General features: G+C 38.8%; 1 protein-coding gene across 1 annotated transcript in view; it reads right to left on the bottom strand.

Moving 5' to 3' along the window:
• Positions 1-205, bottom strand: part of AARD (alanine and arginine rich domain containing protein) — a 5,391-nt gene extending 5,186 nt beyond the window's left edge. The window contains 1 exon segment of the mRNA XM_008572010.1: positions 8-205. Within this exon segment, the coding sequence (XP_008570232.1) occupies positions 8-205 (198 nt within the window).
• Between the last annotated feature and the right edge of the window lie 16,483 nt (positions 206-16,688).

The raw sequence follows: 16,688 nt of genomic DNA, 5'->3' as shown, positions 1-16,688 counted from the left end.
GGAGGGCGCGCACCAGCCGCCGGCACATGTCCTCCAGCAGCTGGCTGGTGGCCCGGGCCTCCGCCGCGACGTCCGTGCCCCTGCCGCCCCGAGGGGAGCCGAGCGCGGGGCGAGGGACCGGGAGCCAAAGCCCGGCTCAGCCTGGGCCTCCAGGGGGCCCCCGGGAAGTTCTCTCTCTGCCGCGGCAGTAGTCCCCCGGGCCCATCGCGGAGACGCCGGGTCCCCCGTCCGGAGCTCTTGCTGGAAATTTGTTTCGAAGTTGGATTTGGGGATTAGGGCGGGAAGGGGCCGGGCCCTGAACGCAACCGGCAGGACCCTGGCCGAGTGGGACGCTGTGACTGCTGGGCCACTCAGAGGTGCTGCTTTGCTCCAGCCCCACCTCTGTCCTCTCTACCTCTCTTTAGCGACAAAGCAGGAGGCGGTTCCCGTAACTCCTAGCAGAGCTTTCAACTGGGTTATTTATTCTTGCTCCTCGGAGTGGAAGGAAGAGTGTTTCTAAGGAGATGACCTGGGCTGTGAGCAGGCTGTCCACGCAGGGGAAGCTGACATACAGGGGGAAGATTAGGGACCAAAGGTGAATATTTTGACACAAAGCCTTCCCAGTTACCTTGATGGTTTTAAAACTTCATTCTTTTAAAAGATTTTTTTTTTCTGACTTTCTACTATCTGCCAGGTACTGTGCCAAGTGTTGGGGATGTAGAGGCTCCTTAGCTTTCTCCAGGTATTGCCACAGTCATCCAATTGCTGGGTAGATTAACCAACTGTGTGATTTTTCTTTTTCTCTTTTGGCAGGGGTTGGGGATATTGGCCGGTATGGGGATCCCAACTCTTGTTCTTGGTGGTATCAGCACTGCCCTCTAACCAACTGAGCTAACCAGCCAGCCCTGGGTAAATTAACTAAAGCACCCAGGAGTGCTCCGAACAAAGTTCCTAGCAATTTACAAATGTTATTCCTATTTCTTATACAAGGGCTGTGATTGAGCTTCTTGTCATAGAGACATGTTCCTGAACATTGCATCAATGAACATCATAGCATTATGTATCTAAAATATACAGGAGAATTGGTGTTAGGATTGCAAGGGAAACTGAGTCAGGTCTGATCTACAGCAGTGAGACCAGTCCAATCTCCATTCCAGTGGGTTGGATGACCATTTTAGATTGTCAGTGACCATGGAAGCCGTATCATTATCTGTTTCATCCTCTAAGTGTGTATGGTTGGTATTGTTCAAGATATTCTCTGCCTCTCCCAGAAGGAAGATTATATTTCTCTACTCCACTGACCTCAGGCTTGAGCATGGACTTGCTTAAGCCAATGAACAGTGTGCAGAAGGGACCTATGCCATTTGTCAGCAAAAACTTCAGGCGCCATCACACAATCTACATCTTCACTTTTCTAGCAGTGTCCCAGGGCAGGCAGCTCCTATACCCCGGGTCCTGGAATGAAGAGATTACAGAGCAGAAGCTGGCTTGTTACAGTGTATAGCTTGAGGGAGAAATAAACCTGTGTAGTAATCCACAGAGATTAGTGTGTTCGCTTTTTAGAAATCCCTAATACCTAACTCTCCTTTTGATGTATCTCCTTTCCCCATAAGTAGAATGCAGAAGTAAGCATCCAGAGGACTGACGGTTCTGGTAAATTAAGTTTTACTGAATCATTTCTGTCAAGAGATGTACAAGCTAGCCAATAGCTCACTTGGGAGAGCTGGTGGTGACAACACCCAGGTCAAAGGTTGGGATTCCTGTACCAGCCAGCTGCCAATCAATCAATCAGTCAATAAAATGTAGTGAAGCTTATTTGTCTCAAACAAGAAAAATCTTGTTGTTGGAAGGTACTAAAAAGTTCTAGTAACTGTCCATTTGCTCTTTTTTTGGATAAATTATAGAAGTTGAGTATGAAATACAGATAACAGTAATTGGTTCTTTTAATTGACAGAGAATATGTAAAAATGCATATATAGGATCCTGTATAATTTTAGACTATCAGTTTATAATCTGAGAATACTATCACAGCTTCATTTCCACAGCAAATATAAAAAGGGCTATGTTTCTTTTAGTACAGTTTTGATTGTTTATCTTGTCTTCATGCTCTGTATCTTGAAGACATTTCAATTACAGCCTTCTTCTAAGATTCAACTAAACCTGACACTATAAACATATAGGAACTAGAAAATGTATGACACTTTTCTGCAGGGCCTTTTGTATACTATGATATTCACGAGTTCTGAGAAATAGAATAACTGTCAAATTTGTCTAAACAGCATCTTTGATACCTGCCCTAGTAAATATATTTATATTTTAACATGCAGTACACAAGTAATTATTTTCTTTGGCAATTTCAATTCCAAGAAAAGTTTTAGGTGTTTCAAAAGCAATATCTGCTGGAAAACATTATTACCTTATTTTAAGATTGAACTTTCTTTTCAGCAAAATTGAAATATTATCCACAATCAATAATAAAACTGTGTTTGGTGCAATGCACAGTTCCAAGAATAGCCAAGCAGAGAAGTACTTCAACAAATGCATTCCTTTTGTGACTGATGACACAGATTTAAATTGAAAAGGTGGAGTCCCACTCGAGATGGTGGAGTAGTCGGTTCTTGGTGTCACTCTCTCCCATAGAATGACCAATTTGCAACTATTAAGGAGCAACGACAGAAGACCCGAGATCTGCGCTGGAACAGGCAGGAACCACGTGCCGCCATGGGACCCCAGTTCAGGTTGCTCCCCACTGCATAGACAGACTTAAGAGGCTCGGGGCTCCCACACCGTGAGCCAGCCAAGCCGGAGAAGGCAGGCGGGGCTGGACCTCTGGCCCAGGCCAGTCCCCGCCACCGGGAGAGACTTTAGAACCTTCAGGCTCCCACTCCCTGAGCCAGCCATTCTGGAGAAGGCAGGCGGGGCAGGACTTCTGGCCCAGGCCGGTCCCCACCACCTGGAGAGACTTAAGATGCTTGGGGCTCCCACACCCCAAGGCAGCCATCCCAGAGAAGGCAGGTGGGGCTGAACCTCTGGCCCAGACTGATCCCCACCCCCAGGAGAGACTTAAGAGCCTCAGGGACCCCACGCCCCAAGCCATCTGTCTCAGAACAGTCAGGCTCAGTGGGAACCCCAGCCCAGGCTAGTTCCAGCTGACCAGAAGTGGCAGTCCCTTCAGGATCCAAGCCAGTCATCAGTGTGAAATGAGTGGACTGTGATACCTCTGGCCACAATGACAAAACACCAAAAGAAAGATACCAGAAATATGAAAAATCAAGAAAGTATATCAACACCAAAGGAAAATAATAACTGTCAAGTGCTAGATCCTATAGGACAGGAAGTCTTTGAAATGACAGACAGGAATTTAAAGTAACAATTCTAAGGAAATTAAATGAGATACAAGAAAACTCAGACAACACAATGAAATGAGAAAATACATAATTGATCTGAAAGAAGAAATGTATGAAGAAATCAATTCCTTGAAAAAGAACGTAGCTGAGCTTGTGAAGCTGAAGGATTCATTCAACAAAATAAATAACTCAACAGAGAGTTTGACCAGCAGACTTGAGTAAGCAGAAGAGAGAATTTCTGACCTTGAAGACAGGCTGTTTAAATTAACACAGGCAGACCAGAAAAAAAGAAAAAGAATCAAAAAAATTGAAGAAAATCTAAGAGAGACTACAGACAACCTTAAGTGCTCAAATATCCAAATCATGGGTATTCCAGAAGAGGAGGAAAAAGGAAATAGCATTGAAAACATATTCAATGAGATAATAGCAGAAAACTTCCCAGGTATAGGGAAAGTCACAGATCTCCAGATTCAGGAAGCCCAAAGATCCCCAAACACATTTGACCCAAAAAGATCCTCTCCAAGACATGTGAAAATCAACCTGGCAAAACTCAAAGACAAAGAGAGAATCTTAAAAGCTGCAAGAGAGAAGCAGCAAGTCACCTATAAGGGAGCCCCAATCAGAATAACATCAGACTTTTCATCAGAAACCCTAAAAACCAGAAAAGAATAGGACAATATATTCAAAACATGAAAGGACAAAAATTGCCAGCCAAGAATACTTTACCCAGCAAGGATATCCTTCTGAAATGAAGGACAAATAATATATTTCTCAGACAAACAAAAACTGTGGGAGTTCACTACCACACAACCAGCCCTACAAGAAATTCTCAAGGAAGTACTGGGTTAGATACCACAAAAACAACCATCACTGCGGTGAATACTCAAGAAAGAACAATACCTCCCAGCAAAACAAAAATGCTAACAAAAGAGAAAAAAGTAGGTTATCTATCACCCCAAGAAACCAACAAAGACAGAAGACAAACAGAAAATTTGAAAGAAAGGAACAAAAGAAACTTAAGACATCTACACAAAAATTAGTAAAATGCTGGGTGTAAATCAACACTTTTCAATAACAACTCTAAATGTAAAGAGATTAAATTCCCCATTCAAAAGACACAGACTGACTGACTGGATTAAAAAGATGGATCCAACAATATACTGTCTTCAAGAGACTCACTTGACCTAAAAAGACACACATAGACTAAGAGTGAAAGGATGGAAAAAGATATATTATGCAAATAGCAATGAAAAACGAACTGGAGTAGCTATTCTTGTATCAGACAAAATAGACTTTAAAGCAAAAACCACAAAAAAAAGATAAAGAAGGCCACTATATAATGATAAAAGGATCTATCTATCAAGAAGACATAACAATCATAAACATATATGCACCCAATATCAGAGCAGCCAGATTTATGTAGCAAAGACTATTAGATCTAAAGAAAGAGATAGACACTAATACCATAATAGTGGGGGACCTTAACACCCCACTCTCTTCATTGGACAGATCATCTAGGCAAAAAATCAATAGAGAAACACAAGATCTAAACAATACTTTAGACCTATTGGACTTGGCAGATATCTACAGAACATTCCATCCAACAACCTCAGAATATTCATTCTTCTCATCAGCACATGGAACATTTTCCTGGATAGACCACATGTTAGGACACAAGGCAAGTCTCAACAAATTCAAAAAAATTGGAATTATTCCATGTATTTTTTTCCAGTCACAATGGATTAAAATTAGAAATCAATAATAAATGAAATTCTGGAAAATATACAAACACATGGAAATTAAACAACATTCTACTTAATGACATATCAGTCCAAGAAGAAATTAAACAGGAAATCAAAAAATTTCTTATAACTAATGAAAATAATGACACATCATACCAAAACCTGTGGGATACTGCAAAAGCAGTATTAAGGGGGAAATTTATCACATTAAATGCTTATTCAGAAGAATGGAAAGATGGAAAATAAACAACCTAAAATTTCACCTTAAAGATCTAGAAAAACAAGAACAATCCAAACTTAAAGTTATTAGATGGAAAGAAATGATTAAGAGGAGAGCAGAACTTAATGAAATAAAAACACAAAAAACAATACAAAAGATCAATGAAACAAAAAGTTGGTTTTTTGAAAAGATAAATTAAATTGACAAATCTTTAGCAAGATTAACTAAGTAAAGAAGAAAGAAGATCCAAATAACACAAATTAGAAATGAAAAACGTGATATTACAACTGACACCTCAGAAATACAAGGAACCATTAGAGACTACTATAAACAACTATATGTCAACAAATTTGAAAATCTGGAGGAAACGGATAAATTTCTGGATGCATACAAACTACCAAAACTGAGCCAAGAAGATACAGAAAATCTGAACAGACCAATAACAAGAAAGGAGATTGAAGCTGTTATCAGAAGGCTCCCAACAAAGAAAAGCCCAGGACTGAATGAGTTCACTGCAGAGTTCTACCAAATCTTCAAAGAGGAACGGATACCAATTCTCTAGAAACTGTTCCAAAAGATTGAAACAGAGGCCATTCTCCCAAACTCATTCTATGAAGCAAACATCACCCTGATACCAAAACCAGGTAAAGATACAACTAAAAAAGATAACTACAGGCCAATATCCTTGATGAATATAGATGCAAAAATCCTCAATAAAATACTAGCTAACAGAATACAGCAACACATACATAAAATTATACATCACGATCAAGTGGGATTCATCCTAGGGATGCAAGGTTGGTTCAACATATGCAGATCAATAAATGTGATACATCACATCAATAAAAGCAAAGACAAAAACCAGATGATCATCTCTATAGATACTAGAAAAGCATTTGACAAAATTCAACATTCTTTCATGATAAAAACTCTCTACAAGTTAGGCATAGATGGAAAGTATCTCAACATAATTAAAGCCATACATCGTGTTGGAAGTACTAGCCAGAGCAATCAGAGAAGAGAAGGAAATAAAGGTCATACAGACTGGAAAGGATGAAGTCAAGCTGTCCCTGTTTGTGGACGATATGATCCTATATATTGAACAGCCTAAAGCCTCTATAAAAAAACTCCTAGAGTTGATAAATGATTTCAGCAAAGTTGTGGGATACAAAATCAACACACAAAAATCAGTAGCATTTCTATACTGCAACAGTGAACATGCAGAAAAAGAAATCAAGAAGCTAGCCATTTATAACAGCCACCAAAAAAATAAAATACTTAGGAATAAAGCTGACCAAGGATATGAAAAATCTCTACAAAGAGAACTACAAACCGCTCTTGAGAGAAATTAAAGAAGACACAGGAAGATGTAAAGATATCCCTTGCTCTTAGGTTGAAAGAATTAACATTGTGAAAATGTCCATATTACCCAAAGTGATCTAAAGATTCAATGCAATCCCCATCAAAATTCCAATGACATTTTTCTCTGAGATGGAAAAAGCTGTCCGGACACTTATATGGAACAACAAAAGACCATGCATAGCCAAAGCAATCCTGAGCAAAAAATATAAAGCTGGATGCATAACACTACCTGGCTTTAAACTATTTTACAAAGTGATAATAACCAAAATAGCATGGTACTCGCATAAAAATAGACACACAGATCTATTGGAATAGAATAGAGGACCCAGAAATCAATCCATATGCCTATAGCCATCTGATCTTTGACAAAGGTAGCAAATCTACATACTGGAGAAGAGACTGCCTTTTCAACAAGTGGTGCTGGGAAAATTGGATACTCAATGTAGGAGAATGAAACTAGATCTGTACCTTTCACTATATACCAACATCAACTCAAAATGGATTAAAGAATTAAATATACATCCTGAAACAATAAAACTCCTTAAAAAACATAGAGGAAACACTTCAGGAAGTAGGAGTGGGTACAGACTTCATGAATAGGACCCAAAAAGCACAGGCAACTAAAGGAAAAATAAACAAATGGGATTATATCAAACTAAAAAGCTTCTGCACAGCAAAAGAAACAATCAACAGAGTAAAAAGACAACCAACAGAATGGGAGAAAATATTTGCAAAATATACATCTGACAAAGGATTAATATCCAAAATATACAAGGAACTCAAACAACTTTACAGCAAAAGAAATAAGCAACCCAATTAAAAAATGGGCAAAGGAGCTGAATAGGCATTTCTCAAAGGAAGATACACAAATGGCTAACAGACACATGAAAAAATGTTCAACCTCACTCAGCATCCAGGAAATGCAAATTAAGACCACTTTGAGATACCATCTCACTCCATTTAGGTTGTCTAACATCCAAAAGACTGAGAATGATAAATGCTGGAAAGGTTGTGTAGAAAAAGGAACTCTCATACACTGTTGGTGGGGCTGCAAAAGGGTACAGCCTCTATGGAAAATGGTATGGAGGTTCCTCAAACAATTACAGATAGATCTACCATATGACCCAGCTATTCCACTGCTTGGAATATACCCAGAGGGATGGAAATCATCAAGTCGAAAGGATACCTGTACTCCAATGTTTATTGCAGCTCTATTTACAATAGCCAAGATGTTGGACCAGCCCAAATGTCCATCATCTGATAACTGGATAAGGAATATGTGGTATATCTACACAATGGAATACTACTCTGCTATAAAAAAGAACATAATACTGTCATTCACAACATGGATGGACTTAGAGAAAATTATATGAAGTGAAACAAGTCAGACACAGAAAGAGAAATACCATATATTCTCACTTATTTGTGGGAGCTAAAAACAAATAAATAAATAAATAAATGCACAAACAAATCAGCAGGAGGGAAGAAGACAGAATAATCACAAAAATTCCTTGAACTATTTAAATCAAGTGAACAGATATGATGTGGAGGGGAGAGGGGCATGAAAATCAACTACACTGCATATTGAGAAGTAAAATAAATAATAAATAAAAATAAATTTTAAAAAAGAAAATATGACAAAAAATAAAATAAATAAATAAAAAGAAAATAAAATTTTTTTTAAAAGCAAAAAGGTGATTATTGCCAAAAACATTTTTAGTGCTTGTGAAGCCTCAAAAATGGCCCCCAATGACCCCTCCTGGGACCTGGTAACTCACTTCTAACAGAGAGTAGGGATGTCATTTCTGACTGGTTCACAAAAATACTGTGAGTTTCATGTTCACTCTGTTTTTCTTCCTTGTTCACTTGTCCAGAGAAAGCTAGCTGCTGTCCTGTGAGCTGCCTATGAAGATGTACATCTAACAATGGACAGAGGGAGGCCTGTGGCCAGCAGCTCATGAGGAACTGAAGCCCTCAGTCTAGTAGTGCAAAAGGAACTGAATCCTGGCACAACCACATGAGTGAGTTTGGGTGGGAATCCTCCCCCCAGTGGAGCCTTCAGATGATACTGCAGCCCTACCCAACACCTTGATTGCATCCTCATGAGACCCTGAGTCAGAGGACCCACTTAAGCTGCACCCAGATTCCTGAACACAGAAATCCTGAGATGATAAATGTTTGTTATTTTAAGCTTCCAATTTGTGGAAAATTTGTTACACAGCAATAAATATTTAATGTATTTAAGTATCGGTAATATTTCTCTTTTTTTTTTCATGGTAAGTCAATAAACATTTCTTTAGGATCCATTATGTGCCAAAACTACAAATGGAATATAAACTATACAGACCTAGTCCCTGCCATCAGGGATTTCAGAATCTAGTAAGAGAGGTAGACATGGTGACAACTCACAAAATCACATCCAATATTCTACAACCTGAGTTTGACAACCCCATTCGATGATGTTCTGTAATACCATCTTCTTTTTCACTGTCATGCACTACTGGCCATTCCTCCACATTCATGTGGACTTTGGCTACTGGCCCATTGATCTCTTTCTGTCTCCAGTGCCAGCAAGTGATTGCAAATTCCACTTCATAATTCATTCAAGAGTCTATCCTCCTAGTCCACCGAATGGTAAGCAACTTCATGTTAAGAAATACCTCTTTCTTGTTCACAGCAATACAAAACACATTCACTGGTATATACTACATGATCATTAATTGCCTATTTAATTAAACTAAATGGAACCTTTGGTTTCCTCTGTTTCCCTGACCTTCATCTCTGGCTTTTGTTTCACTTCAGTGGTCCACTCACATGTGACATGCCCGAGAATGTATTATTACCCAGAATGATATCTTTAAAAGCCTGAACTCTACTCTCAGTCCACATCTTTATTTCCATCCATAATTCACCCCAACCCCTCAATTCAAGAAAAACTCCTTTTTGAAGTATTCTGCTGCTGCATATTTCCCCCTTCCCACCTGTGGTAGTTTATTTCATCAAACTCATATCAGTACCATCTATACTCTACCCACTCGGCCTTCTGCCAACCCCACCTAGTCACTCCCAACCCCAACTTAACCTATTTACCCACTGTTTTCCCTCTTACTTCTGAGCAGTTAAGCACTGCCATGTGTCTGTGTTCATCACAAACGTGTGCTCCCAACTTCAGTTGTCCTCTCAACATTGCTCAACAGTCCTTTAACTCATTCCTCCTTAGCCACCCCAAACCTTTGGCTAAAAGTGTCTTCGGCTCTGACCTTCATCTCCCCTCTCTTTGTTTCTCAATTCCCATCATCCTGCACAGAAACTAATATTTTGCTTCAATGAGATAATAGTTAACATCTGTTAACATGCACAGCACTTATTAAATGCCAGCTACTGTTCCAAGGGCTTTATGTTCTATCCTCACATCAACCCTACAATGTAAGTATCAAAATCAACAACATTTCACAGATGGGAAAGCTGAGGCACAGAGAGGTTAATTTCAGAAAGCTCAGAAACCTAGGGCCAGCCCGGTGGCGCACTGCTATAGTGTGCCACTTGGGAGCGTGGTGGCGCTCCCGCCGAGGGTTCGGATCCCACATGCAGACCGGTTCCCGCTCACTGGCTGAGCGAGGCGTGGGAGCAGCGCCGAGGGTTGCGATCCCGTTGCCGGTCCCGGTCCGGTACGGGGGTGGCACTGAGGGTTGCGATCCGTTGCCGGACACGGAAAAAGACAAAAAGGAAAAAAAAAAAAAAAGAAAGCTCAGAAACCTAGACAGTCATAGAATAAGAAGTTATACCACATCTGTGCTTTCTGCCCTCGAATACCTTGCATATTAATGAAGATGAACACGTAGGGATACCCTCAATTTCTCTCTCTTTAACATCCAAAGATCAATATCCTAATCTGTTATTCTGTTTACACCAACAAGCTCAAAGAGGGGGGAAAAAAGGACCAGCCTTAGAAGAGTAGGGTACTTTCTTCTTTGAGCCAAGAGCAGAAGAAAACATGGAAGAAGTTATAAATAATGAGAGAATGTAACACAGTGGAAGATAATAAATCAACTTAAGTAAAAAGTAGGGGTTACAGAAAAAATGAAGCAAATGCTACAAAAAAGAAACATTCATGGATATTTATTGCAGCACCATTTGTTATAGTAAAAATTGTAAACAACCAGATTAAGTATCAATAAATGTGGTAAAGAATGCTAGGTACCCACTCAATCTCCATTCTCTCCTTCTCTCTTACTAACAGAACAGTGATTGTTGGTGGTGTCAGTATGTCCTGCTAAAATATTAAATTTGCCTGAATTCCTTTCAAAAAGGGATGGCTATGTGTGTTAAGATATGACCAATGAGATGCAAACAGAAATTGTTAGGTAGGACTTGTATAAAAATTTTTTGAAAAAGGGACTGACTTCTCTGGCACACAATCTTTGTTCCTTACCTTCTATTTTTTTCTTCCTGGAATAAAGATTCGATGCTGGAGCTCTGACAGCCACTTTGCGACCATGATATTACCTTGAGGATAGGAGTCATATTCCTTATCAGAACAATGAAATGGGCCTATCTGTAAAGACATCACATAATCATCATACCTGCCCAGGAGTACCCAGCTCTCATTATATAATAAAGACAAACTTTTAATGTTTTCTGTCACTTTTTTTTTAGTCTCTAATACTAGCACCAAAAGTAATCCCTAATTACAACAATAGTAAGAAATATTCAATAAATTATGGTATATTCATAATTTAGAACTCCATAGGCCCAATCTTTATAAAGGTAGATCTATGTACTGTCCTGGTAAGAGGTCCATAGCATATTATCAAAAGCTGTATATATCATATGGTAGAACTTTTCTTACAAACTATAGATAGAATTTAAAGAGAGTTTAGAAAAATAAATGCCAAATTGTTATCAATGGTTATCTTTGGGGACTGGGAGGTAATCGATGCAGGACTCTTTTATTTTTTAATCTTATATCTCTTTATTATTTCATGTTTAACAATAATTTTGAGATGCATTACTTGTGCTATAAAAATAATAGAAATAAGGAAAAGAGAGAAGTTGATCAGAATCCATTCTAGCCTGACTACTTGGGATTTTTTTGGACAGGATTCTGCTTCAGTGGCACATGAAGCAACTTGTAAAGAATGTTTTGCAATGGTCTAAGCATTTCAGTTCACTGAGTTAACATTCAGTGTGAAAGTTCATGTTTATTTGTTTTGACTTTCTATAGATTTTCATTTCTCTTTGGACCTTAGTTAAATATTATATATGTACATAAAATACAAATATTTACTCTGTTCATTAACCGGTATTTTTTTCTCGTTTCTTGACTGGGTCCCAAATTTACATCTTTTAAATAGGTGATCCAGAAACTTGGCAGCTGTTTGCTGCAAGGCTGCCTTTCCATTGAATCACTCCTCTTTCGCATGCATACCAGTGTAAACAATAGAAGAGATTCTTCTGAGTTGGAAAACTCAGTCAAAATGCCAAGGGCTGTTATATCTCCCCCCCCCCATTTTGTTTTGTGTGTGTGTGTGTGTGTGTGTGTGTGTGTGTGTGTGTGAATTTATTTATTTATTTTTAGCTCCCACCAATAAGTGAGAACATGTGGTATTTCTTTTTCTGTGCCTGACTCGTTTCACTTAATATAATTCTCTCAAGGTCCATCCATGTTGTTGCAAATGGCAGTATTTCATTCGTTTTTATAGCTGAGTAGTATTCCATTGTGTAGATATACCACATTTTCCGTATCCACTCATCCGATGATGGACATTTGGGCTGATTCCAGCTCTTGGCTATTGTGAAGAGTGCTGCAATGAACATTGGGAAACAAGTATACCTTCGACTTGATGATTTCCATTCCTTTGGATATATAACAACTACAATTCCTTGAAGTTGATATGACAAGCAAACAGAAAGGACACTGTTGGGTGGGAGGGAGGAGAGGGAGGAGGGAGGGAGGTTTCAATAATGGGCCACAGTAATCAACCACATTGTATATGGACAAAATAAAAATTTTAAGTAAATAAATAAATAAATAAATGCCAAGGGCTTCATAGAAAACATACCTAAATGTATCCCTTGTGAATTATTGGTAAGTACATGAAGCCATTTAAAGCCTTCAGTTACATTAATGACAGCATATAACGGCTCCATTGTTTGACCAAAACAAACACAATATTTATGAGTTGATTTTTTAAGGAAATACCAAATATACTCTATACATCTACATAAGAACATTTTCAAAATGCTCCCTTATCATTTATCAAAAGGAGTCGGGGAGCTGCAAGAGCTGACATTCTCTTCTTAAAGCTTTGAATAGAAATGAAAGTATACCTTCTTTCTTTTTTATTGTAGTCTTTATAGAATCCATCCTGATTGACTGAGAAGTAAAAACAAATTGTACAGATCTTAAACATAAGATTTTAACCAAAAAATGTGTTATTTCTTTCTATTGATATAATATTAAACCTAAATAAAATTAGCAATTTTATTATATTATATTAGCAATTATATTAAAAATATAGCATTAAATTTCTATTAAAGAAAAACAAGGTGACATTTAACTACAATTTACCTAGTAATGCTTAGACATCAACAGAACCATGTAGGGTTTATTGGAAATGCATAAGCTTTCTCCATTGGGCAGAAAAAGCCATTTTTTTTGCACTGAGACCATGTCTACTTGATCAGAAAAAAAATTCTTAATTTCTAGAAGATTTGCATTATTCATTCCTTTATCCCCTTTCTATTGAATGGAGAAATAAAGGCTATTGCTTCTTGTACCTCATTCACACACCAATATTACTTTTTATGGGATCCTTCTATAAAGAAGAGTTAACAAGAGTCACAACAACACTGACAACCTCTAGTAGAGACAAAATGGAAAAACACTTGAAAATGATGACTCACGTAAGAGAGAAAAAGAGCCAGGTACTTTAAATGGGCATGAAGATAAAGAAAAACAGGCGGTACTTCAATTTACAGTTTGTTGTTTTAGGAAAAACATCAGGGCTATCAAATGGAGGATTAGTTTCTCGGTATTCTTGAAACCGCCTAGAATCTAAAATCACGTGCACCAATTCACATTGATTTTAATGTACCTGGATGTAGGGGGCAGAGAGCACCAGCATTCATTCCTCCAACATTCACTCACTCAAGAAGTATTCTGCAGTACCTGTTATCTGCTAGACACAGAGCTAAATGCTGGCATGAATGTTGTTTTTGTTACTGTTGCCTTTTGTGCATCAATTTGATTGTCCCTGCTAAACTTTGTTTCCTTCCATCCTTTCAATTCCACACTCAGTGAAGAACAAATGAATTTCCCAGTCTTGAAAAATCCTAATCCTGAAAATTAGCATATATGTGTGGAACCACTCCATGAATAAGATAACAACCGAGATAATATTCCTCTTGCTTTAAATCAATCTGAAGTCCTCACAGTGATCTGGCTTGTTGATTGAACAATGACTTTCTTTGGCTACCAGGACGCTCACATTCCTTAGGACAGGTAATTGCTAAGTACATCCTGAGATGATGAAAACTGAGGACCTGGAGGGGATTCTACTTGTTAGTTATTTTAATGTAGTGTAAGATGATATAGACACCTGCTTTTCAAAGAACTCTTTTTTAAAATTACAGAAAAATCCTAAATAAAAAATAAGAAATCAAAATTAGAAAGAGAGAGGAAAATGACTTCTGAGAAGTGGTTTTTTGTTGGTTTTTTTTTTTTTTTTTTTGAAGAGGAAAGAAAAGAATTAGTAACTTAAAAATACACTGGTAGAAACACCACTGTCCAGAAATTGCAGAATCAGTAACTCAGTGATCCGTCCCGTACCTCTCATAACCCTGTAGAGGGAAGCAAATCGGTAAAGTGAAGGGGAAGAGGACTAGAGTTCTAGAGACGAGGGGTCATCACTCGCTTGGATTTTGACTTCATGTGAGACACTCGCCCTCTTTGGCTTCTCACTTTCTCACTTGTTACTTTCCTACAAACTGCATGTGCTGCACCCAGAACATTTCTCAAGCACTTTGAGTCCTCCACGCCTTTGTGGATATGCTGTTCCTGTTCGTGGAACACCCTTCCCGTCCTACCCAGCTCTTCTGATGAGTCTTCTCCAAATTCACTAGGCAGGATACAGCCTCCCTCCATTGTGTGTTCCTATCGCTGTATCCACAACTCCAACGCTTTCTCTTTTTATGCTAGACGTATTTCCTTGTCATCCCCTTTAATCCATGAGCTTCTGATGCAGGCACCTTGTCTCCTTTAGGGAGTCTAGCCCACTGCACCACAAATGCTGTAGGAAGGATGGGTGGTGGTTATACTAAAGGCTGACATACACTCCAGCTCTGTAAGGTTCAATGGATTTCAAGTACCTAATAGAAAAAAAATGTATGTTTGTGACTCTAGGAATACACAACTTCTTTTTAACCATGGCATCAGATGAGGCAAGCTCACTTGTGCAAGCGATGACAAAGTTATAAATGAGCAAAGCAGAGGAAACAAGAGGAGACCCCAGCTTGCTGCCTCCCAGTACCTGGGAGCCCTCTGCTGTCCAGAAAAATAAAAGATACTGCAACCTCTCCCCAGGCTAACAAGGCAGTGTTGGACACTTAACATGCAACCTTAAAAACTCACTTTTACCATTTCATGCACCAGATCATCATTTACTGGCTTCTCTTACCATCCTCCTTCTGAATCAGCCAAGTCCTTCTTCTGGGTTTTCTGTTTTCCTTAGTGGTACCACTATGATCCAAATCATCCTGGATCGACATCCCCCACCTCCACTCCTGCTCCTTCTCGTTTTCAGTAGCACCACTATTACTAATTGAACTTTTCCTATGTGCAGGGCACTGCGCTGAACTCCTCACATGCATTATATGTCATTTAATCTCTTAGTAACCCTACAAAGCAGGCTATTACATTCATTTTAGTGAGAGAAAAACTGAGGTTTAGTTAAATTAACACCTGAGGCTACATACATCGCAGGAGCCAAAGCTGGAATATGAACCAGGAATTCTGGCCGCAGAGGTCTTAGCCACATTTTTCCTTCCAAGACATTACTGCATCCAGTTGGAGTCCTCCTTTCAAAGCCCACTGCTTCTATAATTCAGCTCCTCATTATATCACACCTGACCTGTGATCAGAGTCATAGCCCAGTTCCTCACCTCCTACCTCTATCATTCCACTGAATATCTGATATTCTATCATAAGATTTTACTAATTTGGCTAACTGATTCCCTATCATTAGGGAGTTACCTATTCTTTCTAGATTCTTATACATTTCACCTTTAAAACCGTAGACCCATGTTTCAAGCCCAAAAGAGTTTTCTGATCTCTCCTTCCCTTCATCTTAGTAAGTCCTTGAGTTCTCAGCGTGCTTTCCTACCCTCTTATGACACTGATAACACTACTCCAACCCCGGTGTTCTCCATCTACTGTAACTGGCTTAGCGCTGGCATAATGGGCAGAAGAGGTGATTTTGGAGACAGGTTTAAATCCCTGCTGAATCAGAAACCACCTATGTTTGCCAATTTGAATAATCCTCAAACATGTAAGAAGCAATATAAAAATAATTCTCATTGGTCAGGATGCCTTACTTTCCTCTAGGTCAGTGTTGTGTTCTGGTCATAAAGTGCAGAAACCTAAGCCTCCAGAACCTCAGGGAAGCTCTGTCCTCAAAGAATAGTTAACACTGTCTTAACTTGCTCCACCTGTTAACATTCTTCACCCATGAGAGGGAAATTGGCTCATATATTTTCAAGCGATCTTCAGCAAAGATTTTTGAGAGTTTTCTAATTAATTCTAAGTTAATAAAAAAAAGTTGTGTCAAAACATCTGGGTACCCTATTTCTCTAGAAAAGTCCATCAGCGTTTTATTTCAGTGATTCTAGGCTTTAGATTCTCTATTACAGGTTTCAGTAGTCAAATAATTGGGAAGAAAATATCACTGAAAAAGATGTCAGAGCAAAGAAAAAGGCTAAAAATGTAAATGTTTGATTAAGACAATCAGACAGCATTAAATAACTATATTTTGTTTTCTA

The sequence above is a fragment of the Galeopterus variegatus genome, unplaced genomic scaffold (assembly GCF_000696425.1).
Source record: "Galeopterus variegatus unplaced genomic scaffold, G_variegatus-3.0.2 Scaffold744, whole genome shotgun sequence".
In the NCBI taxonomy this organism is placed as follows: domain Eukaryota; kingdom Metazoa; phylum Chordata; class Mammalia; order Dermoptera; family Cynocephalidae; genus Galeopterus; species Galeopterus variegatus.
The sequence above is the reverse complement of the archived record's forward strand: the minus strand, read 5'-3'. Positions and strand labels throughout refer to the sequence as shown.